At 29.6% G+C, this 27,372-nt stretch overlaps 1 protein-coding gene across 2 annotated transcripts in view; it reads left to right on the top strand.

Annotated features, from left to right (window-relative positions):
- The window catches only part of LOC130903888 (heterogeneous nuclear ribonucleoprotein C), a 213,551-nt gene that overhangs the window by 125,092 nt on the left and 61,087 nt on the right, over positions 1 to 27,372 (top strand). For both annotated transcript variants that reach the window (XM_057816250.1, XM_057816251.1), the window contains one exon: positions 2,317 to 2,395. In XM_057816250.1, the coding sequence (XP_057672233.1) occupies positions 2,317 to 2,395 (79 nt within the window). The remainder of the gene's footprint in view (positions 1 to 2,316; positions 2,396 to 27,372) is intronic.

Raw genomic sequence — 27,372 nt, 5'->3', positions numbered from 1 at the left:
ATTATTAAAAAACTGTCAAAGATAATTTGAGTTCTGTATTTAATCAAGATTCATGGCCAAACTAAAAGCGAAAATCATTCGAAAATCAACAAGAGATTAAGACAAGGTCTATTTACTATTTTTTTTCCAATTTTCTTCGCAACACATAATGAAAAAAATTCATTTTAATCGAGGGGAAGCAGATATTATTAAAAAACTGTCAAAGAAAATTTGAGTTCTGTATTTAATCAAGATTCATGGCCAAACTAAAAGCGAAAATCATTCGAAAATCAACAAGAGATTAAGACAAGGTCTATTTACTATTTTTTTTCCAATTTTCTTCGCAACACATAATGAAAAAAATTCATTTTAATCGAGAGGAAGCAGATATTATTAAAAAACTGTCAAATATAATTTGAGTTCTGTGTTTAATCAAGATTCATGGCCAAACTAAAAGCGAAAATCATTCGAAAATCAACAAGAGATTAAGACAAGGTCTATTTACTATTTTTTTTCCAATTTTCTTCGCAACATATAATGAAAAAAATTCATTTCAATCGAGAGGAAGCAGATATTATTAAAAAACTGTCAAATATAATTTGAGTTCTGTGTTTATTCAAGATTCGTGGCCAAACTAAAAGCGAATAGTATTAGAAAGTTATGAGTATTAGTAGTTTTATTTCTATATTAAGAATTACTTTTCAATTTGTACATTTCTGAAACTATTTTCATTAGCTTTCTCAAACTATGAAAATTTTCTAAAATATTTTATAATAAAATATATAGTTTGCGATTGGTAATAGACCTAAAATCTGTCACTTAAATATTATCACCATACTTTTCCTTACATGAGGTATTTTCTCAGAAATGTGGGAAGAGATATTCAAAAACTAATTACCAATATTTACAATAATGAGTATTCGTAGGTGAATCAACATACATAACTAGATAAAAAATTTATTTTGTTATTGTTTGATGCAAAATTTCCCAATTTTTTGTTATATTATACGATAAAAACTATCTTCGTCAATTTAGTTATTTTCGAATTAATTCACAAACATTTATTTTGTTAATGTTAATAATATTTACATATAGGCAAATAATATTTCTTCTTATAACTTTTTTTCCAGTGTAGATAAATATCTATTCTTTCATGTGGAAAATATCCGAATAGAAGGGAAACTGGGAACGAATTTGGAGCCTTTACACACGTATTTTGTTCATATAAAATAACGTCAATATGAACGACTGGGCTGTCGAGTTCGAGTCGACCACTTTTCGTAGGCTTCTTTCGTTAATGCAGGACTCGTGTAGGGATGCTGAAATCGCCTTTGGGTTCTCATCAGACTTTCCCGGTTAACGGCCGACACGTTACCCGGAATCAGTGCCGGAGACTTCAAATGAAAATTTCTATTAATATTATTCCAACTATACCAATTTTAATATCAAAATCTTCGTCAGGCAGTAGCGAAATACTAGATGTTTTTGTTAGTTTTTGCTTCTAAATTATCTGTATTAAAAATTTTTTGGAATCGCCTCCACCACTGTTTTCTAAATCGTTATAAATTGATAACTTTGGTCCAAAATCTAACGTTCTTTTGGACTAATGTTTAAAAGGGGATCACTCGGATTAGGGAGTTCTTTCTCCACCACCACATCCGTTGAAAGGAATATATAAATTCGGATGACAATTAGGGGGTTGAAATTGAAAAGACCCGAAACGAATAATTGTAATTTCCGGGCCTTTAGGTGTATAAAAGGAATTTTGAAGTAACTTTGAAAAGGAATATTTCGTAAATTGTGTATGATGTTATTTTTCGGGATAATTGAACAAGCTTTTTTGATACGAAATTAGTTTTTTATACGTCATTTCCGAAAATAATCGCGGCATATACAAATATTTCATTTTCGTTAATCAAATCATATATAATACGATCGATTTTGATAATTAAGATTTAAAGAACATACAGAGATAATAATTAAAACCGCCCTTCCAAAAAGGCCAACTTTTCTCATTAAAATATCATTATAGATTTACCAAAAGGCAGCTCCTTAGTCGTTGATCAATAAAATTCGATTATCTTTGGGGGTTTTTATTTTTTCATGGCCTCCCTGAACCTTTTTCTATAGTCAAACCTCCTGGTGGATGAATATTTTTTCACTTTGTAAATCACGGTACTTCAAGGTATTTTTAACTCGTCGGAAATAAGAATTTTTATTTGTTTTAGGAGTACATTTCCTCTCCGACTAGTGGGAAAACCACCTGGTCAGATTAGGGTAGAAACAATAAAATATATTAGGGGTTTATAAAAATTAAAAAAACATATTTATTTACAGATGTAAATATGGTGGCTGAACCAAAACCCCATCAAACTGGTAGGAAACGACAAAATATTGCCAAAACAGGAAATGATTGGTAAGTATTTGACTAAATATTATTCAGGTACACAAAAAATTTCGAAAACAGAAAATAATTGATAAATATGATTGTGTAACTTTTTATTTTCAATTAATTAAATAAATATCATATGTAGAAACAATAAAAATTCGTAGAAAACAAACAAAATAACGAAAATCAATTATTTGGTACTAATAGACTCAAAACGAGATCTCAAAACTAGATTTTTGAGTTTCTAAAAAAGAAAATAAGTGGGATGAAAGCATTTAAAATTTTGTTGTTTTGTTGTATAAAGAATTGAAGATTGAAACTCACCAATTGATTTACTGAATAGATTTTGAGATGTATTCTTAATTAGACTCAACGATTTTCAAGATACTGTATGCAACTCGATTCAGTATTCAAAATCTTTTATAATTTCTATCAATTTATGTGTCATATTTCACTAAAAATCATCAAAAAGTATTAAAAAAGCTAAAGTATATTAAATAATTTAGTATGGCGTGGAAAAATGTCATTTTTTATAGGAAGTTTCTTATTGATTAAAGAAAACTTTTTATTTGATTTGAAGTTTTCGGTGGTATTGAAAAAAAAATAATCTATTATTAGTATTCTATTCACTTTGAAAATGCCCTGTTCGCATGCAAGGGATATCAATCGGTGTCTGTGTGTCATTTCAGTGAATTCCAAACACGAATCCAAAAAATAATTTAGACAGTTAAGTCACTAAAATAAATTTATTACAAAAAATTAAAACGTTTTTGTGAATATTTTTAAACATTTAGAAGAAGCGCAAAGATTTTAAAAAAGAATTTACTAACTCAACCAAACATGTTTTATATACAGGTGAAGATACAAAAATTCATGTTTCGTTTGAATAAACATAAAAAAATAATTAAATAAAGAGAAATCAACATTAATAACCTTAGAATCGAGAGAGAAAGTTAAAATAAAGAACAGAATGTATATCTGGGTATAATTATGAACGAAGAATTTTGATTTACTACATTTTTTCCATCCTGTTTTATGGAGTTAAATCCTGGATCTTGAACGAAGATTTGAATAAAAAATTAGCGAAAATAAGTTTATTTCATGAAAAAAACGTCATTTAAACCCTGATATTGCTACCCTAATTGCCATAGAATTCACAATTTACTTTAATTGAATATAAATTACAAGATCAAGAACTATTTTTTAATTAAAAAAAAAAGTCTTTATTAAATGAATTGTTCATAATATAGGTGGAAATACATGGATTAAGGGTTGATAAATTCAAATAGTATCCTAAAATATTATACGATCTTTATATTTATCCTACTAACGTTTATTTTTGACAATAAAGGGTTGTTTTAACCCCTTACAATAATTTTCACGTATTGGCATAGGGTATATTTTGAAGTGAAGTGTAAATACAACTTAATTCTAAAATTTTAAGCAAATCCATGCTCCATGTAATTCTGAGGTGATACCATATTTTTGCCGTTATTTACTGAAATATTATTATATTAAAATAGATTCGTCGACTGACACGAACATTACGCTGTAGTGCTTAGTTAAAGGAATAGAGATGGGAGATAAAAAGAACGATAACTAAATGTGAAATAAAACGATAATTTAATGGAAAAAAAAACGAAACTAGATATTAGAAAAATTGCCTACGATCAAAATAGCTGTGTCGTCGTTTATATTTAAGGGATGTCGGTAAAGGACGTTGTGGTACACCCTCATTGATTTCCTTTAAGTCCGAATAAGCGTCTTCTTGCTTTTTTTGATCGTTTTTTTTATATAGAAATCTAAAAGTTTTGCATATTGGTTAGACAACGAGTTTATCCAGTTTATATTTGAGCCCTTCATGTTAAACTTTGTCAAATGCCGGTGCTATGTCTAAGAAAACAGAGAAGTAGACTTTTGTCTTTTCTAGTCATTTTTGAAACGGATGATGTAGAGGATTCGTGAGTTTTTTGTTTGTTTGCTCATTTAGTAATATATATAAAGTTAATATTAATTTCATCATCTATTTTTGAACGTAGAATCACTTCTCAATTTGTAATAACGCTTTTCAAAGTATTTCTCACTGTTGATTATGAAATTTGGTATCCAAATCGAAGGACTATTATTTATTTTGATATATATATATATATATATATATATATATATATATATATATATATATATATATATATATATATATTAGAGAAAATCCTGGGGTTTGTACATAGATATGCAAATTACTAAAATCGTCGGCTTTGAAAAAATAAAAAGGCGAAAGGTATTGAGATCACCGCAGCGACATCGGCATCACACGCCGAAACGGTAAATCCCCTATTAAGACTGGGATTAAGGGCGTTAAAAGGGCTCACAACGAGACTTGAAATTGCATACTTGATTTCCCGTTTCAACCGGAGGTTTAAGAAAAGGTATTCGTAATCGTTGAGCCATGAGGTTTATTGAAGAATTCCTCCAAAAAATAGATTTTTTCATAAACTAATTCTATAATTACTTGAATAAATAATAAATAATAGCACATCTGGAAGTATTGAGAAAACTATTTTCATTTAAACTTGGAAAACTTCGATTCCAATAATTTCTTTATTTGAACTCGACTATCGACTTTGATCAAGACGATATCTCAAATTGTTTTCTCAATTTTGTAAATAATTCCAAGGGTTTCATCGATTTCGATTCATCTCCAATGAAAAGAGAGAAAATTCTAAACCTGTAAGAGAAAAGTCAACACGAAACTCGGTTTTATTACAAACGAAATTTTATAAAAAGAAATTACAGTCCTTGTATATAGAAATTAAAGTAATAAAATTTTTTACAACAAAATGATTTGGTGTTAATCTTCATGCACCATCTCTAGATATTTTGTAGTAAATATTTGACCTCCAACAACTATTTAAACGTTATCAATTGCTTATAAAAGAAACAGATCAGTTTTGAATGATGCTTCGTGCTTCAAAAAGCAAAACTAAACTACTTGTAGCAAATACACAACGGAGAAAAAACTAAAAAAGGTTAGGATAAAACAGGGTTATGTAACTAAATGTATAAGTCCCAATTTTTCACAAATGAAATCAAAATAGACCCATTTGGAATTGGTAATGAACAGCGTCAAACGCAGTAGCTGAATTTATGAACCAAAACTAATGAATTGATGTGTAAACTGTTAACGATGTTTATATCATTATCAAGTGTGATTGCTGATTTGTGCATTTTCTTAATATTAATGAAGCAGATCAAAAATACATGATTGCAAAAGTGAAAGAAAGAAAAAATAAAAAGAAAATAAGCGGAGTGAAAAATTGGAAAAAGAACAAACAGTATTCAGTAAAGGAAGACAAATCATGGATAATATAATAGAAAGACGTTATGGACAAGCAGATATTCTACACAACGTTGATAAATCTGAAAGCAGCATCCGAATCAATCCAAAGAAAGAAACATCGAGTTGAAGATATTAAGAAAAAAAATATAAAGAGTAAAAAAGAAAGTAAAACAGAATGGATAAAGAATAAAGCATATAAAACTTCTAGTAACTTTTCAACAACCATCAAATTATAATATTCGATTTAAATCCTTCAAATATCTTGTTGAACGTTGACCTAGATCAACGATCATTTCCATCTAATCGATTTCCGAAACTAGAAATGTAGTATCCCAATTTAGGACATGTCCAATTAAATATCCTAATTATTAACGTAGTGATTAACTAAATGCGAGACTTGAACTTCTAATACAACTAACAGACGTGCCGGTTGGACAACAGATTACCAAATAGAATGCAATTTATTTGGAACTGAATTTCTAATTAGTTTCCGGATCAAATCGTCTGTAATTCGGTCATAATAACTACAATTTAGAGACAATATAATTGGTATGTATGAGCCTAGTTCTAATTGACACAACTTGAAAATTTTAAGAAAGTTAGTTACTCGTTTTGGAGGTTTTCGTAGATGTTTGAAACAGATTTTAAGGTTTACCTCGACTCACGACTTCTCCAGGACGATTATTCATTTGGAGATCGGTTTCATCCGTTGGAAACATCCAAAAACGTTGAAATATGATTTTACTTGATTTCGATTCATATTTTATTTAATAACTTTATTTATTTCAAAAAACCTACTCACGAAATCATTTAATATCGGTCCGCAAATCGTTCCTGGTCAAAGGAAATCCCACAGACTACATTATGACAGAACCAAAAGTTGTAGTTGGTTCCAAATGTCTAATTTCTTCAAACACTGTTACAAAATGTTTTTTAGAATGTTTTGAATTTACTACAAATAAAAATATGACCTCATAAACCATACAAACTAAAAGTACTGTCAAAGTAAAATAATGTCGACGGTTTTGAGGTTATATTATCAAAATGTCAAAATATAAGATAAGAGTGAAATTTTGATGTTGAATTAGGAAATTTTATATATGAAAAAGTTAGTTTCCTCGAATCCTTTTCGAATATCAACCATCTTGGGTAAATTTTTTAATTATTTCAATATTTAATGATTAATTATTGACAGTTCTGGTTGTTGTCTGTCTTCGCTCGTACTTATTTAGTGGTTAGATTGCATTTTCTGGGAAAGAATAGAAAATAACTTGAGCACCATTATCCTGACTGAGTGAAAGCTATCAAAGTAGCACGTTTCTAATTCGGGGACAATTTCACAAAGGAAAGCCATCCACATTAGTTTCGTACGAGTCGAGGTGTCGCATCGACATTCTTATTTTTTTTTCTTTCTATTCGGAAACACACCCTGAAATATCCGTTCGCTAAATTGGAAACATCCACTCGAAATCTTTTACAAGATTGACTGCAGATGTTGATCTGATTCAGCTGAAAAGAAATTATTCGTTTTACACAATTTTAAATAAATTTTCTTTCATTTATCATCAATACTTTCAATTCTATATGATATACTATTTGTTCAAAATCTTTTTCCACGTTTTTGAAAACTCTTCTTTAATTTCGTTATGAATTAAACTAAAATCCTGAATTTTCAGTAACTAAAAATTGTTACTGACTGGTTATCAAAACTTTTTTTAGCAGATATGAAAGTTTAAAAGTTAGAAAATTGAAAAAAACTGAAAAAATATTAATAATTTGGTCCTTTTTTGGATAGTTGTAAAATGTATTAAAACGTTTTGAGTTCTTTTACGGTATTTTAAAAATCATTTTAACAAAAATAAATCTTCACTTTATATTTCTTATTGTTCTTTTACATTCTTATTACTTCATATATATACAGGGTGTCCCACGACAAATTAAAACTATCTGTATATGGTAAAATACTTATAGTAACATCATGAAGTCGACTGTAAATTTGTTATTTTAAATATAACACCCTATATATTAATACATTTTTTAAATCTACGTAATATTTTGGTATAATTTTATTCGAAAAATGCATACTTTTTGAGTTATTAATTTTTTTGTAAAAAATTTTGAAAATGATTTTTATTCGATTACTTTTAGTAAGATTAAACGTATTTAAATCTATGTTGTAAAATTTTTCACTTGTTACGGGGGGTGTATATAAAATTTAATTTCATAAATATAAAATTTTTTTATTTTTTTTCAATAAAACCACCCGGTTTTTTCTATTTCAATGCATTCAGTTCATTTCGTAAAACTTACTCTGTATGTTCGCGACGATGTATTTTATGTTTTCTATGAGACTATTAACGTTTTTTTCAATTTTCTTATATTACAATGTTGCCATTCCACAATTGCAATACGTTATATCTATATAGTGTTATTTAAAAAAAATATACTTCAGTTTTAACCCCGTATATTTCTCCCAAATATGTCAAAAATAAATCGATATTTCAAATAATTTCGAAAATATTAAATTTTTTATACAAGCATGTGTAGTTTGATTCATTCATTCATTCACAGGGTGCCCCACGACGAATTAAAACTATCTGTATATGACAAAATACTTACAGTAAAATCATGAAAATGTCTACGTTCAAGTTTTTGGATACGATCTTTTTAACAAAAATATTTTCCAATTTGGCTGACTTCCGGTAAAACTGTAACTTTGTTATTTTAAATAGAACACTCTGTATATTAATACATTTTTGAAGATTACGTAAAATTTCAGTATACTTTTTTTCGAAAAATGCATACTTTTTGAGTTAATTTTTTTGTAAAAAAATTGACCATTGCAGATCCTTATAAATTATTTTTTTACGAATATACCCTTAAAGATATGAAAATGGTTTCTATTCGGTTGTTTTAAGCAAGGTGAGACGTATTTGAATCTATGTTGAAAAATGTTTTATTTTGTACAGGATGTGTATAAAAAGTATTCAAAGTTCATCTTCATAAATATCAATTTTCTTAATTTTTTTAAATAGAACCACGCAGTTTTTTCTACTTTAATGCATTGAGGGGTAAAAAATAAGTCAAATTCAGGTATATATCCCTATACCTAAACCTTACCGTTATCCAGATATTGAATGTTTTCTATAATTTTTTAAAGATACAGCACTAAGAAATAAAAGTATTTTTCTTTATCTTGTCAAGGTCTGTAAAAAAATCAAATCAAATTTTATATATTAATCATATTCCAACTTTTAGTCGTTTCCGAGATATTTGAGGTTTTGAATTGTATTTAATAAGTTTCAATTTTTTATGTATACTTTTAGTAGGGTTTGTAATAAATGACACTTATTTAACTGTCATTATGCGACGAAGTTGTTACAAGAACTTGTACTTGATTTGCTGCTATTTACAGGCATTATTTTTTAGCCCTGCATTAAAATAGAAAAACCGGATTGTTCTATGTAAAAATTTGATATTTACTAGTTAAACTTTGAACACTATTTATACACACCCCGTAAAAAATTTAAAATTTTTCAACATAGATTCGAATACGTCTGATTTTGTTAAAAGCAACCGAATAAAAGTCATTTTCATATCTTTAAAGGTATCCTCGTAAAAAAATAATTTATAAGTGCCTGCAACCATAAAAAACAAAAAAATTAATAACTCCAAAAATTACGCATTTTTCAGAAAAAAGTTTTTAGACAAAAGTATACTAAAATTTTACGTAGATTTCAAAAATGTATCAATATACTGGGTGTTATATTTAAAATAACAAAATTACAGACGAATTCATGATTTTAGTATTTTGTCAAAGCTTTAACTCGTCGTTGGACACCTTGTATTCTAGATAGAACGTTTTCCGGTGGTATCTACTTCATCACTTTCATTGATAATCTTTCTTATATCATCCTGTAAACCACCTAGTACCATACCAGATGTATCCTTTCTATAACTGTCTCTTCTACACTCATTTACTTTTCTTAGCTATCTAATTAGTCATTATTATGATTTATTGTTGTTTTATGAAGTATTTCCTTCAATTTCTTAATAGTTACTTCATCGTAAGCTTTCTGTAAGTCAATGAACAATAGATATATCGCCCTATTTCTTTCTGTAACTTTATTTTTCCTCATGAAAACATCTTATTGGTGTTTATTGACGCATTTTGTAAACAGATAAATCAGAAACGAATACAGATAATCAGTTCTGCGTTTGAATCACCAATATATGTCTCAGCTTCTTTTTATCTTATTCTTTGTTATGTTTTCTTCTCATCTTCAATCTATCTTCTTTAAAATATATTAAATTACGACAGTTCTCACTGTTGTCACTTCATTTGAATAATTTTTTTCCATAAAACGATGTTTATAATTATTATGAATAACCCTGTAACTATCTACGATTAATTGCCGTTTTCGTTTCGAAAATCGTGTGAATGAAAGGAGCAATAAAAAAAAGAAAAATCATGATTTATCTACGACATATGTTATTTTCCTTTAGATACGAAAGTAAATTTCGAAATATCACGTCTCATTATCTTTCGACTTTCTCGTTACCTTCATCACTTGCCCCTTGAACCTAATGGAGATAAGACCGCGCTTTACCGGAACTCATCCATTTTTCGCCTTTATAAAATTGCCGACTAGAAAAAGAAAATTGAGAAGGAAAATAACCACGTCGCAAACTATATGTCTGGCTACCCGATCTACTCTTTTGACAATGATACACTGCTTTTTGTATTATATGATAAAGATTTTCGCTTTTTTATTTAGTTACTTATGGAGTTAAATTTACAATATTTATTAAAATATTAAACGATTAAGCAGTCAAAACACTCGTTTACATTCTATTTCTGATTTTACCACCAAAGACATTAGTTTTAGTTCGACTCTATGTTGTTGAGTTAATTTCTAACCCAAACTTTTCTCTTAACTGTACATAACCTGCAGTATGTACATTGTCCTGCACGAAGTTTCCGCCGATGAAACTAGTGTAGGAAACGACATGATTACCTGATATTTCTCTATCTATCAGTGGGTCGTTAATCCTTTCACTCGATTTCCTGTTTCATTGAAAACCAATCTCCACTGAAATCCTCCACGTTTTCTTTTATGCGGGCATCTTCCTCCGTGTTTTCTGTATAATCATTTTCTTCGACCACTACCACGCAAACACATTCCGCTTAGGTCTGAGAACAGATTTTATAGCGAATCAGTGAGATTCGGGGCCATTTTAGCGCAATATTTCTCTATTTATCAGTGGACCGACTCGATTTCCTGTTTCATGAAACCCAACTCTTCAATTCCATTAAATTATCTACTAAAACTATCTAGGAATCTCCACCGAAAGCCGCCACGTTTTCTTTTATTCGGGAATCTACCTCAGTGTCTTCTGCATAATCGTTTTCTTCGATCACTACCTTGCAAATACATTCCTCTTAAGTCTTAGACCAGATTCTCTAGCGAATTAGTGAGATTCGTGACCTTTTTAACTCAATATTTCTCTATCTATCGGTGGGCCGGCTCGATTTACTGTTTCAATGAAAACAAACTCCTCATTTCCATTGAATTGTCTACTAAAACCATCTAGGAATCTCCGCTGAAAACCGCCACGTTTTCTTTTATTCGGGAATCTACCTCAGTGTCTTCTGTATAATCGTTTTCTTCGACCACTACCACGCAAACACATTCCGCTTAAGTCTGAGAACAGATTTTCTAGCGAATCAGTGAGATTCGGAGCCTTTTTAGCGCAATATTTATCTATTTATCAGTGGACGGATTAACTCGATTTACTGTTTCAATGAGAACCAACTCTTCAATTCCATTGAATTGTCCACTAAAACCTTCTAGGAATCTCCACCATGAGCCACCACGTTCTCTTTTATTCGGGAATCTACCTCAGTGTCTTCTGTATAATCGTTTTCTTCGACCACTACCTTGCAAACACATTCCTCTTAAGTCTTAGACCAGATTCTCTAGCGAATCAGTGAGATTCGTGACCTTTTTAACTCAATATTTCTCTATCTATCGGTGGGCCGGCTCGATTTACTGTTTCAATGAAAACAAACTCCTCATTTCCATTGAATTGTCTACTAAAACCATCTAGGAATCTCCGCTGAAAACCGCCACGTTTTCTTTTATGCGGGAATCTACCTCAGTGTCTTCTGTATAATCGTTTTCGTCAACCACTACCACGCCAGCACATTCGGCTTAAGTCTGAGAACAGATTCTCTATCGAATCAGTGAGATTAGGGGCCTTTTTAGCTCAATATTAGCTTTATTGGACTGTCCAGCTACTCATAGCCATTCCTCGCTTTTCTATAAGACCTTGTTGCACTTTAACATCAGTGAAGGTTCGATGAATCTGTCATATCTCTTGGAAGCGCAGTTTTTTCTTCCAGAAACTTGCTGTGCACATTTTTAAGTAGATTAATTTTCTGTTTTCTATCGTTTGATGATTTACTGATAACAGTGGGCTAGATTCATAACTTTTCAACCCTAAAAAGCATAAAAATCGTGGTTGTTTTATTGTTATTGCTGGACTATAAAAGCAAGAGAAATTACGATATTGTGAAGCTTTAAAATTTGCTTTGATTGCAGGAATGTCACCTGAATCGTAGAATGTAGTGAATTATTTTGTTTAGGTGATAAAAATATATATTTCAAGTCATTTTTCAACGTGGGACAACCACCTGTCTTTTGTGATGCTTTTATTTTCAAAAAAAAGTAGATTCAAAGCCGATAATATAAAGGGAAAATCACCAGAGGCGACCTTTTACAATAGAAACTTCTTTACGACTTTTGAAGCGGTTAAATAACTAAAAGCTTCGTTGCCACTTGTTGCGTGCATACATTGATGCCTCTACAACTCATTTAGCCTAGTAACCTAATATAGTTTATCTTACATTGAATAGGGATGCTAAAATAATAATTTTTTATACCGGCAACTATGTTTATTATCAAAAATATTGAATTTCTGGAAATATGAGATTAGAATGATTATTTTGAGGCATTTCAAAATCATTAAACTTTTTCTATATTTTCTATATCAATATTTATAAATAATTTAACGTCATCCCAAAGAAGATACACAGTGGATGGTCTAAACAAGTCTAAACAACTATTTACATACTAAAACGATTTTGGTTTTAGAAAACAAGCTTTGACAAAATTGCAGAACCCTCGAGTCTTCATAGAAATGATAAAGACTCAATGAAAATAAATTGATGTTAATGACAACACTACAAATGAAATAAACAACGAGAAAAAGGTCTAAAATCACCATTTTATTCTTAAATTTCATTCAATTTAATATATTTTTAACAAATTGCTCCTATAGAATCCAAATTGGTGAAACGTAGAAACATACAAAATTATTTTTGACAATTTTGTACAATAATTCTTAAATTAAGATCAGGAAATCGATTGGTGTTTCACCCTGTAGTTAATATAAATGTTGTATTACTTATTTTTGAGGTAGAAATTTCTTATTTTCCGTAATGCAGATTCGCTGCACTCACTTAGACAATCGACGAAGCTCCAGAAACAATTTTACCGTATTGAAAAAGAATAAAATCGTGGAAAATGATTAGGTATTCTCGGTCTTTAATAATACCAAATAAATTATCTGCGACGAGGGAATCGAAGTTATGAGAACTCACAATTTGAAGCAAGCGTAGAGTAAAAATTAATGTGGCTTCGCGAAAAGAAGGAAAATCAGTCTGATATCAAATCCTATTATTTCTTATCTCATTATTCTAGTTAGAGTGTTTACGTCGTTTGAATACGCGATTTTTAACTTATTTTTTCTATTTTCTATAATTTATCTTTAGTTTCGGGAGACTTAGGTAAAAAAATGCGCGTCAAACAGTATAATTATTAGTGTTAATACTTCTTGAAGTATTGAACGCAATGTTTTTTATTTGCAATCAATCTTTTTAGACAAATAGTGCAAATTTCATCTATCTAACTCTAATAATTTCCAAGATACAGGGTGATAAACTTCGATATATATTTTCAAATCAAAAATTTAAAAAAGTATTACAACTACTCATATTTATGAATATCTCCCGAACTATCAGTTTCACTGTTTCATGGTTGCAATCAATCTTTTTAGGAAGAAAACCTCTAGGAATCGTTCAAATTTCATATATCCAACTTATTTGGTTTCTAAGATACAGGGTGATTAACTTCAATAACATTTTTTTAAATCGAAAATTCAAAAAAATGTCCTAGTTACAATTATTTTCTAATATTTCCTGTACTATTGAACCCAATATTTTATGATTGCATAAAATCTTTTCAGTGAAACAACTCTACAAATCTTGCAAATTTCATCTCTCTAACTCTATTAATTTCCAAGATATAAGGCGACAAACCTCGATAAAATTTTTTCAAACCAAAAATTAAAAAAAATATCGCTACACATATTTATGAATATCTCCCAAACTATTAGACTCAGTATTTCATGGTTACAATTTATCTTTTGAAGAAGAAATACTCTGCAAATCGTACAAATTTCACATATCTAACTCTATTATTTTCCAAAATATAGGGTGGCAAATTTCGATAATATTTTTCCAAATCAAAGATTCAAAAAAATATTACAACTAATCATATTTATGGAAATCTCCCAAACTATCAAACTCAATGTTTTATGGTTGCAATCAATCTATTGAAAAAATATACTCTATAAATCGTACAAATTTCTCTTATCCAACTTCATTAGTTTCCAAGTTACAGGGTGACAAACTTCGATAACATTTTTTCAAATCAAAGATGCTAAAAAATATCACAACTACTCATATTTATGGTTATCTTCCGAACTATTAGACTCAATGTTTTATGGTTACAATTAGTCTTTTTAAGAAGAAATACTCAGAAAATTGTGAAAATTTCATATATCTAACTTTATTAGTTTCCAAGATACAGGGTGACAAACCTCGATACTATTTTTTCAAATAAAAAGTTGAAAAAAATATTACAACTACACATAATTACGGATATCTCCAGAGCTATTAGACTCAATGTTTTATCGTTGCAATTGATCTTTTTAAGAAGTAATACTCTACAAATCGTACAAATTTTGCGTATCTAATTTCATTAGTTTCTAAGATACAGGATGATGAACTTCAGTAACATTTTTGTAAATCAAAAATTAGCAAAAATATTACAACTACACATATTTATGAATATCTTCCGAACTGTTATACTCAATGTTTTTTATTTACAATCAATCTTTTTAGGAAGAAATACTCTACAAATTGTACAAATTTCACATATCTAACTTCATTGATTTCCAAGATACAGGGTGACAAACTTAAAAAAATATTAAAACTTTTTATATTTGTAAATATCTATAGCGATGTCTGAAAGCTTTTTCTCGCACATTAATATGAAATAATATTCTACCGTTACTTCCAACCTTCGTATTGGAGAATAAAAATTCTTACTTAAACGAGAAATAACTGGTTTTGTCTCTCTTGAATCTCAGAGAGAAAATAATTTCATTATCAAGACTTCTTTCAGATTTCAGTACTTTTATTTTTTCGTTGTTATTTAAAAAGTTTTTTTTGCGAAAAAGGTCTAGAAATATCAGTAGATTCTAAGAAATTCTACCAAGGTGTTTTAGATTTATTATTACCTCATTTTGATAAGAAAAATTTGAACTATGTAAAATTTCTGCTGCTACATTTCAATATACATACGGTTTTTATGTTTTTTATTCTTAATTCAACCAGTTGGAATCTTCAAAAGCTATGAACAGTACTAATCGTAGCTTCTGAGGATGTTAACTTTTTGTGTCAACCAACGACTGCACAACAGCCCAAAAATTTAATTATATATTTAAATATCAATCAAACTGACCGCAGCTTCTGAAGATGTCGACGACCGTTGAAATATTTGTTTTTGGATCACCCAATAAAACTAATAACTTTATAGTTGAAAGATCTTTTATAAACAAAGATAATGATCTACATTAATCTACCTTAAGATTAATAATCACAATTTATGATAATTTTCTTCAGAATGTCTCTTTATGGCGAACGATTTCAAACTAAACCATAAATTCTATCGAGTTAAATAAACAGTACCTTTTCGATAAAAAATCGATTGGAAAATTGATTTTTGCTATCTTCATATTATACAGATTGTCCCTGTAAAAGTTACCGATTGTTAACTGTAGTGCATTTGTTAGTAATTCACTGACAATCGATTGTGGATTACATTAAAGAATTCTTCCATCGCCATCTCTGTAATCGACGTTTTCTATTCAACAAAATATTTTATGAATCGTATAAATAGAAATTCCAACGTGTGTTCGGATGCTTACAGGATATCAACTAAGTTTTTACACAAAATTGAAATATCTCCCTAGAATCCGCTTTACAGATTTCATAATTTAATATAAATTTACTTCCAGTCTTCTCTTTCGTCTTAGCGGGATTATATAAGATGTCATTTCCACACCAACTTTCACCTCCGGCAGATTTATGCAAAGCCGAGAATCGTTTCCGAGTAACGACGGACAGAATTGTCTACACCTGGATATTAATACGTTTCGCCGCCAACGTCGTTTAATGTATGAAAAAACTTAACCCTGAGGTCAATTTGATACTTTTGTTAAAATAAATTCACCGTTTATTCGAAATATCTTATCAACCGATTAACCGTTTTTCATTTCATAAATTAGATAGAAAAAAACACACTTTTGAAGACGGTGCTTCACTTTATACATTCCAACGTCCTAGTCCTAAGACTTCATCGTCTCTCCTATATGTTCAAAGTATTCTTCTCTTCTTTTGGAAGAGGTGATAATATATGGGATAACGCCTAATAGAAATAGACAGAGAGAAACTTTTTTATCAAAAAATTTGTAGTATAGAAACTAAGAATCAAACAAACTGGATAAAGACACAACTTTCCTCTATGATTGATCAAAGACGTGGAGACGTGGCTAGCAAAACTACCATTGTACAAAACGATGATTAGACTGTACTATTTGGTGGTGAATCTTGAGGGTGGAAGGGTGAATTGCTCTGAAAAATACTGAGGGTACAAATGAAAAAGAAAGAGAATCGAGGGCAATAACTGGGTGGTCGAGGCTCATGGTGAAGAAATCGCCAACCGTGGGCAACTGATATGCAAAAAGCAATAGAGAAGACTGCAAGTAACCTTCTGGAGGCTCCATCAAGAACGTACAGGATCGTCAAAGGAAAAAGAATTTAGGAAGCTTCGGAAAGTCACTGAATCACGAAATGGAAAAGAGTGTCAATTAGATCAGATTCTTGAATTAGAACCCAATATTTTTAGCTTGACATATCACCTATTAATTTGCTGAACGTAGTGCTATGGCTAATCAATTCAGGAAAGGAAAAAAGCTAGCAGAAGATGGTTTCGTGTTGTTATATCAAGAAATCCAACATCAAAGACTGGAATTATCGATGTAGAATGTTCCATATTACTGATATGGTTTGTGTCAGCAGCTCTTTTCCCCTACTAAAGTACTGGTTCTTCTCCAGGTACTTAAGTAGTCACAAAGATTAAGGCTTTACAGTTTGTAAAGAAAAATCATGTTGTGGTCCAACTGGTTGAATTCCTATCCATGAAGAACGTTATCAATTTTTCATATTTCTTCATGAAAAAACATATAATGAAACTGCGATTGTTGGAAATGCTGTTAGTAGATTCAAGTCTACAGTTTTCGCGTCTAGTTTTGTGACATCGTTGAACAGAACATTCCCTCTCAAAAAAACTTTGATTCTCTTAACAAACCTGGTACTTCAAATAACATTCTAGAGGAAATACATCCCAAGTCCATTTCTATGGAAGTTCTAAGACTGTTAAGAAATAAACTTCAAAAGTTTTAACCGTATTTTCGTATGTAAATGAGTTGGAAGAATTTTAAACGAAAAAGAAGAACTTGAACCTTCTGGTGATCACTCTTATGAAGAGGATGATGCAACATGCATCTACTGCAAAAAACTTTTCAGTTGAACCAGGTCCAAAGAACAATGGATGGAATAACTTGGGCTCTGACTATTTTTTTGTGATGCATGCAAAGACTTGTTTAAGCATGTAATAAACCAAAGTTTTTATGTATAATTTTCATATTCAAATTTATCAGTTTCCAAGATACAGGGTGACAAACTTCGATAATATTTTTCCAAATCAAAAATTCAAAAAAATATTTCAACTACACATATTTATAAATATACCTCCTGAACTATTAGACTCAATATTTTACAGTTACAATCAATCTTTTTAAGAATAAATACTCTAAAAATAGTACAAATTTCACATATCTAACCTAATTAGTTTTCAAGATACAGGGTGACAAACTTCGATAACATTTTTCTAAATCGAAAATTCAAACAAATATCTCATTTACCAATAACTTTGACTATTTCCTTCGAAAAATTTAAGCCAACCAAAAAGCTGTAATATTTTATGTTTCAGCGATAATACTGCACTAGTGCAAATTATCGATAATTTGCACTAGTGCCAAATTTTCATCTAGGATGTAAACTCATTTTGAAATATTTTTTCACGAACAAAACTGTTGTCAATAAGTTACCAATTATTAAAGCGTAGATACCAATTCAATGCCAATATGATGATCGTCAACTACGGTATAATTTAAAGAATAACAAATTTTAAACACAGAATTAAGTTTATTTTAAATTAAATTTTTCTCAGGAAATAGTCTGCCAAAATGCCCTCTCGTACATGTCAAATTGTCTCATAATTTCCTCTTGTGCGCATTCGCGCACTCGAGAAAATTAAATTATCGACATTTTGACATGCACTCGGGACATTAATATTGAATATTTTCTCTACTATTGAACCCAATGTTTTATGATTGCATTAAATCTTTGTAGTAAAATTACTTCACAAATCGTGCAAATTTCACCTATATATCTCCATTAGTTTCGAAGATACAAGGTAACAAACTTCGATAACATTATTTCTATCAAAAATTAAAAAAAAAATATTACAACTACATATATTTATGAATATTTCCCGAACTATTGGACTCAATAATTTATGGTTACAATCAATATTTTAAGGAGATAATATTCTACAAATCGTGCAAATTTCATCGAACTATCTCTATTAGTTTTCAAGATACAGGGCGACAAACTTCGATTACATTATTTCAAATAAAAAATTCAAAAAAATATTACAACTACTCATAATTGTGAATATCTCCCGAACTATTAGATTCAATGATTTATATTTGCAATCAATCTTTTTAAGAAGAAATTCTCTAAAAATAGTACAAATTCTACATATCTGACCTAATTAGTTTCCAAGATACAGGGTGACAAACTTCGATAACATTTTTCTAAATCGAAAATTCAAACAAATATCTCATTTACCAATATTTTTGAATATTTCCTCTACTATTGAACCCAATGTTTTATGTTTGCATTAAATCTTTGTGGTGAAATTACTTCACAAATCGTGCAAATTTCACCTATCTATCTCCATTTGTTTCAAAGATATAGGGTGACAAACTTCGATAACATTACTTCTAATCAAAAATTGAAAAAAATATTACAACTACATATATTTATGAATATTTCCCGAACTATTGGACTCAATAATTTATATTTGCAATCAATCTTTTAAGAAAAAAATATTCCATAATTTGTACAAATTTGACATATTTAACTTCATTACTTTCAATCTTACTTCAATCTTGCAAATTTCATCTATCTATCTCTATTAGTTTCCAAGATACAGGGCGACAAACTTCGATAACATTTTTCAAAATCAAAAATTCAAAAAAATATTACAACTGCACAAATTTATGAATATCTCCCGAACTATTAAACTCAAAGACTTGTCTAAGCATGTAATAAACTGTTTTTATGTCTAATAAGAAAACTTTTTGATTTTTTTAACGTATTTGAATTTCCTTTTGTCATATTCTGTTCTGGACATAATCTTGGTGCTAGAGCAATCGTTTAAAATTGAAATATCAATATTTATATTGAACAAGTTTTTTAAAAAATTAAAGTGTTATTTGTTATATAAATTAATGGAAATCGATAATGGACAATCACCTTATAACGTGAGAAATTTTCGCAAGCATACAAAGAGAATATTGAGTTTCATTTAATAAGAAGATATCGGGTTTTGTGCGAAATTGAACGATGGACTCGAAATTAAACGCCCTTACTCTAATCCGTTTTACTTCAAACTACCTCTTAACGTGAAAGCAGATTTGATTCGAACCTGTGTAATTGCTCAGATGGCTCTGGTATCGTCATAGTTTGAGACCAATTATTAAAGCGTCTAACTTGATTTACCTACGTTTAAGGATGTACTAAAAACCATTATAAATTTTAAATTATATCCAGTCGAGGATTATTATATTCGGTAATAAATCAAAGTTATAAAGTTTCTGCCGCTTCTACAATGAATTCGCTGGAAAATTTGAATTAAATACACCAAAAATGGTTACTGATTACCTGTTTTTGTTAAACCTAACCTCAAAATATCGAAAACATCTACAATAACTTTTGTTTATAGTAATATCTAAAGTTTTAACATCAAGAGTAGTACAAAGAGACGCTATTTAAACAAACTTGATCATATTTGGTATATACGTTATTTAAATATTGTAGAAAAGAAATTTCTATTGATTTTGCATTAATTTCTCTTCAATTTTCTTCAATTTACATTGATTCTACTGCAATTTCTCAACAATTTCATCAATTTTCATTGATTTTGCTTCACTTTCACATCAATTTCTACCAATTTAAATTGATTTTGCTTCAGTTTCCCACAAATTCGTTCAATTTCCATTGATTCTGCTTCAATTTCCCAATTTTCCATTGATTTTACTTCACTTCCACATCAATTACTTCCAATTCCTATTTATTTTGCTTCAGTTTCTCACAAACTTGTCCAATTTCTTTTGATTTTGATTCAGTTTCTCATCAATTTTCTTGAATTTCCATTTATTCTGCTTCAATTTCCCAAATTTCCATTGATTTAGCTTCACTTTCACACCACTTTCTTCCAATTTCTATTGATTTTGCTTCAGTTTCTCACAAACTTGTCCAATTTCTTTTGATTTTGATTCAGTTTCTCATCAATTTTCTTGAATTTCCATTGATTCTGCTTCAATTTCCCAAATTTCCATTGATTTTGCTTCACTTTCACATCACTTTCTTCCAATTTCTATTGATTTTGCTTCAGTTTCTCACAAACTTGTCCAATTTCTTTTGATTTTGATTCAGTTTCTCATCAATTTTCTTGAATTTCCATTGATTTTGCTTCAATTTCCCAAATTTCCATTGATTTTGCTTCACTTTCACATCACTTTCTTCCAATTTCTATTGATTTTGCTTCAGTTTCTCACAAACTTGTCCAATTTCTTTTGATTTTGATTCAGTTTCTCATCAATTTTCTTGAATTTCCATTGATTTTGCTTCAATTTCCCAAATTTCCATTGATTTTGCTTCACTTTCACATCACTTTCTTCCAATTTCTATTGATTTTGCTACAGTTTTTAACAAACTTGTCCAATTTCTTTTGATTTTGATTCAGTTTCTCATCAATTTTCTTGAATTTCCATTGATTCTACTTCAATTTCCCAAATTTCCATTGATTTTGCTTCACTTTCACATCACTTTCTTCCAATTTCTATTGATTTTGCTTCAGTTTCTCACAAACTTGTCCAATTTCTTTTGATTTTGATTCAGTTTCTCATCAATTTTCTTGAATTTCCATTGATTCTACTTCAATTTCCCAAATTTCCATTGATTTTGCTTCACTTTCACATCAATTTCTTCCAATTTCTATTGAGTTTGCTTCAGTTTCTCACAAACTCGTTCAATTTGTTTTGATATTCATTCAGTTTCTCATCAATTTTCTTGAATTTCCATTGATTTTGCTTCAATTTCCCAAATTTCCATTGATTTTGCTTCACTTTCACATCACTTTCTTCCAATTTCTATTGATTTTGCTTCAGTTTCTCACAAACTTGTCCAATTTCTTTTGATTTTGATTCAGTTTCTCATCAATTTTCTTGAATTTCCATTGATTTTGCTTCAATTTCCCAAATTTCCATTGATTTTACTTCACTTCCACATCAATTACTTCCAATTCCTATTTATTTTGCTTCAGTGTCATACATATTCGTTTAATTTCTTTCAGTTTTGATTCGGTTTCCCATCAATTTTCTTCAATTTTCAAAGATTTGGCTTCAATTTCTTCCAATTTCTATTGATTTTGCTTCAATTTCTCACAAAATTGTTCAATTTCTTTAGAAATTTTAATTTTAGAAGTTTGAAATGCTCTTGGATGAAAATAAGAAATTTTGGGCTCCCAATTGTGTTTGTAAATATTTAAAATTATCGAAAACTACCAGAAAAATATATAAATATTTAAATATAGTTTTGTTAAGAGTTCAGTACCTAAATGAAGATCCAAACCTTTAGAAGAATACATTGAGAACCAAACTCATACCAAAAGATGCTAATTCTAAAAGTGTGTGAAAATTGTCAAAAACGTTCTCTCAAAATGAGTTAGTGATTTAAATATTTCTAAAGAAGCTTCAAGTTTAGAAGTAAAAAATTGAATAAGTTTCCTAATTTTGGTATTGCCTTTTGTTTAGTTGTCAAAAACTTTAGTTTCTTCGTTAGTGTTTGTCAACAAAATAATTTCACGGTTTTATATGTTTTTCAGACAATTTAGTTCAACAAGAACATTGGCTATAGTCAATTTTTATAGTTTAGACTGCCTTTAGGACTTTAGTTTATGACATGAGAGATTTTCTGGTATTGAAATGTGAAAACTAACATTTTTTGTCTCTGATTAGTTAAATTTTTCTTAGTGAAAACATGTTTTGTTCTGTTTTATAGCTAAAACACAGAAACTAGAACTGATCGATATTTTCTAACAGTATTTTTAGAAATAGTTGTAATCTGCATTAGATGTATGGTATCAATACAAATATTAAACGAAATTTTTGACCAAAAATTAACGTAATAGTCCATTAAATTCTTTATCCCGCTTTTTTATTATTTGTGTGATTCTACCTTTATAGCTAGAGCAGTGACCTCTTTCAACTATAGTATACGACGTAAATATAAAAGGTATAACGATCTAATGACTTTTTTCTACCAATTTCAACGTTAAACTCTAAAAGGAAAGTTGTTACTAAATTTACGGTTATGCAATTTATAGTAAATCAAATATTACGACTTGTTGAAAGCAGCTTGATAGAAAATTGTCGTAAAATCCCAATAAAAATAAGTTGGGATCATATGAAGTGAATACAGAAGTTAGCAGATGGTGAAAATATTAATATTTTCCATGATAATTGTATTTTTCATTCATCTAAATATCATTTGAGATTAGGAAATGTAAAAGGAGTTTCTGGAACCGTTAGTGAACACACTGTTTTCAGTTATCGTCTTCAGAGACTGAAGGTAAACAGTTTTCCTAGCTAAGAAAATAGGTTGTATTGAAAAATTGCTCTAAAAATTTGTTTTTTCGTACCGATTTTTACTTTATACTTAACATCAAGTTAATATTGTTTTATATCAGTCCCTTATTAATGTGAGGCATCCATTAAAGAATAATTGTTCGAACAGGAACAGGACAATGGAGGTTTTCTGTGGAAATGTCTATTCCGTTTTAACGTTGCTTCTAAATAATGAACGAATTGACGAAGTTAGAAAGCACAGGAACTTCGGTGGAAAGACGAAATTAAGATGGAGTTCTATTTAATGCGTTCGATTTTTTATTGGTTCCAGAAACGAGAATTTTTTCCCGGAATACATTTTATTAAAATACGATAAAATAATTGATCGGTTCTATTAGGATTTTGATTTGACAATTGACAACTACTTGTTGTAAATAATAGATTATGGAACGATTACTATCATTGTTCTTTGATTTTTGGAGATTTTCATTATTTTATGCTAAATTTTCTTTGTTTTTTGTTTGCTTTCTCGAGTTTGCCACGTTTTTCGTTGCTCGCTATTATTTTATTCATTTTTTTATTAATTTTCTTTAAACTTTTCTCCATTTTTTCATCAGATTCTTTCGAATATCGGTTGATTTCCTTCAGTTTCTCACAAAAATAATTCAATTTCTTTTGATTTTCAGTCAGTTTCTGATCAATTTGTTCAACTTCCATTTATTCTGCTTCAATTTCTCAAATTTTCTTTGATTTTACTTCATTTTCACATCAATTTCTTCCCATTTCTATTAATTTTGCTTCAGTTTCTCAGAAATTATCGTTTAATTACTGATGATTTTGATTCAGTTTCTGATCAAATTGTTTAATTTCCATTGATTCTGCTCCAATATCTCAACAATTTAATCAATTTCCATTGATTTTGCTTCACTTTCACATCAATTTCTTCCCATTTCTTTCGGTTTCACTTCAGTTTCTCATAAATTCGTTAAATTTCTTTTGATTTTCATTAAATTTCTTACCAATTTCTCCAATTTCCGTTGATTTTGTTTCACTTTGACATCAATTTCTTCCAATTTCTATTGATTTTGCTTCAGTTTCTCACTAATTCGTTAAATTTATTTTGATTTTGATTCGGTTTCTTATCAAATCAATAAAACATATCGTTGCAGATTTCAGTTTCTGTTTTTCACATAAATTTAATTTCCATTGCGGTGGCTTCACTTCCTCATTAATTTTCTTCAATTTTCATTGATTTTTTCGATTTTTAACTTTTTTTCTACTGCATATTCTTTGATTCCCAATTGATGTCTTATGTTTTTGCGATTTCCATTGCTTACCATTTTCTCATCAAAACCCTCCAAATATTTTCCAGCTTCCATCAAATTTCTCCAATTTCCATCGATTTTACTTCAGTTTTTTATTAATTTCCCTCAATTTCCTCCAATTTATATCGATATTCATTCCTTTCTACTGAATTTTCATTGTTTTATGTTTCCTTTTACAAGTTTTCTACGGTTTCCATTGATTCCATTCCATTTATTCCAAGGATTTTCCTCCAATTTCTCATCAAAATCTTCCATTTTGTAGCCAAAACTCTCCCAATAACGATTAATTTTGCTTCAATAATTTTTTACAAATTCGTTCAATTTCCATTGATTTTACTTCAGTTTCTTATCAATATTTCTCAATTTCCATCGATTCCTCACCATTCTTCAGTTTCTCGCCAATTTCTGTTGCTTTTGACTCACTTTCTCATCAATTTCTTCCTATTTCCATAGATTTTTCTTCAATTTTTCATCAATATCTTACAATTTTCATTAATTTTGCTCTAATTTATCATCAATTTTTCTCAATTTTCATCGATTCTTAACTATTCTTCAGTTTCTCACCAATTTCTATTGATTTGCCTCACTTTCTTATCAATTCCTTCCTATTTCCATAGATTTTCAATCAATTTTCCCTCAAAATCTTTCGATTTTCATTGGTTTTGCTCCAATTTCTAATCAATATTTCTCAATTTCCATCGATTCTTAACCATTCTTCAGTTTTTCGCCAATTTCTATTGATTTGCCTCACTTTCTCATCAATTTCTTCCTATTTTCATAGATTTTGATTCAATTTTCTATCAATATCTTCCATTTTTCATTAATTTTGCTCTAATTTTTCATCCATTTTTCTCAATTTCTATCGATTCTTAACCATTCTTCAGTTTCTCACCAATTTCTATTGATTTGCCTCACTTTCTTATCAATTTCTTCTTATTCCATAGATTTTGCTTTAATTTTCCATCAATATCTTCCAATTTTCGTTGGTTATGCTCCAATTTCTTATCAATATTTCTCAATTTCCATCGATTCTTAATCATTCTTCAGTTTCTCACCAATTTCTATTGCTTTTGCTCACTTTCTTATCAATTCCTTCCTATTTCCATAGATTTTTCAATTTCCTATCAATATCTTTCAATTTCCATCGATTTTGCTCCAATATCTTCTATTTCCATTGATTCCACTTGAGTTTTTTGCCAACTTCGGTCCTGTATAATGTAATATTTCTAATGGATTCCAGAAAAAAATTTATGATTTAATCAACAGGACCGATTCGTCTGGTCAATAATGCACAACGTAGTGAATTTCATTAAACCCCTAGAGAACAAAAACCGAATCACATGATGAGACTGCGCTTCGATAACTTCGACACGATTGTCGAAAATCCTGGACAGATTCACCCGATATCCTCTATACATAATTTCCCTTGTGATCATCGCCGACGCTTCCACTAAGTTACAACGTAAAAGTGAATTAACGAGGAAAATAAATTTGACTTTAGGATGCACTCTTCTACAACTTCCGGCAGAATTCAATTACTACAATTAGTGTTTGATTGGAGTTGTAATTGTTTTATAAGAGGCTATGTCGCTATCAAGTAGATGGCGCTACTTCTATTAGACATATTAATTATACCTCTAGATATACGGGGTATAAACTAATATCCAACTGACCTTAAAATCAACAGACTTGTCAGAATGTTATTTTAGTTGTTTGTATATCTTTCCTTTTTCTCTAACTTTCCAAATATTTTTACCTTCAAACATTGGATGTAAATTAAAACTCGAATGAGATCCAAGCACCTTCGAAGTCGTTTAGCCGGAGCAAATACTCGAATTTACAAAGCAACAATCAGAAATTGGACCAGAAGCATCAAATGATTCTTGGACTTCACGGAGATGAATATTATCAAGTGGAAAAACACTTTGATTTCAATAGGCAAATGATTGTGCATTTTTTTAGCATTGTAAAGTATTGAACCGTTAACTAATTCTGAACTAATTCTTTGGATAAGCATGATTACGACTTAGGCAAACGGATTTGAAGATGAAAGCTCTGATATTTAGTCCGAGTAAATATCTAACAGCTATATTTTGTAGTTTGAAGATTAGCTCAAATTGAGTAGCCATCACGTTCGTACGAAGACAATAGGGATGAGAGAGAAGACAGACAGATTTCCAAGAATATTTACCAAAAAACTAAGCTACAATCTATATCAGACATTCCTCAGCGACAAGCAGTGTTTTGAACAGAGTTTAGTACCAGCCAAAATCAATCTTATAATTTCCTCGGAACCACTACGGAAGTGACTGATTTTCTTTTAATCATCTTTAAACTCTTCAAAGAAATTCTTTCCCGCAAACCATAATCACCAAATTCCAAACGACTGTTGTGGTTATTAACCCAGAAGGTTATAAATATGAACTAAGTTGAACCTACGCAAAGGACAAGGTTGATCGAAATCAAAATAAAACAACACAATAAAGACCACGAATGAAAATATAACAAATAATCCAGAATATATGTTGGAGAGGAAGTTATTTAGTAGGATATTGGGAGGAAAAAAGGATGGATACTAAATCATAAAATCCTGAAGACTAGGATGACTGTGAACGTCGGGATTAAGAGCGACAAAGAAATTGAACGAAATAAAGTTCAAAACGTGAGTAATAGAAATACGAGAAACGTTTTATTTTTGAGTTCTTAAAGTCGATTTATTAACTACAGTCCTGGATGTTTTTAAATAAACATAATTATTGATGATCCATAAACACATTCCGGCACATGCGAAGCAATTAAAGTTAAATGGTTTTTCAGTGTTCCGCATTAAATTTTTTTTTTGAAATGTGTCACCTGTGTCAAGTGATGCGACAAATTACAATTTTACACCG

The sequence above is a fragment of the Diorhabda carinulata genome, chromosome 2 (genome assembly GCF_026250575.1).
Source record: "Diorhabda carinulata isolate Delta chromosome 2, icDioCari1.1, whole genome shotgun sequence".
NCBI lineage: Eukaryota > Metazoa > Arthropoda > Insecta > Coleoptera > Chrysomelidae > Diorhabda > Diorhabda carinulata.
Note: the sequence above shows the minus strand (reverse complement) of the source record. Positions and strands in the feature narration are given on the sequence as shown.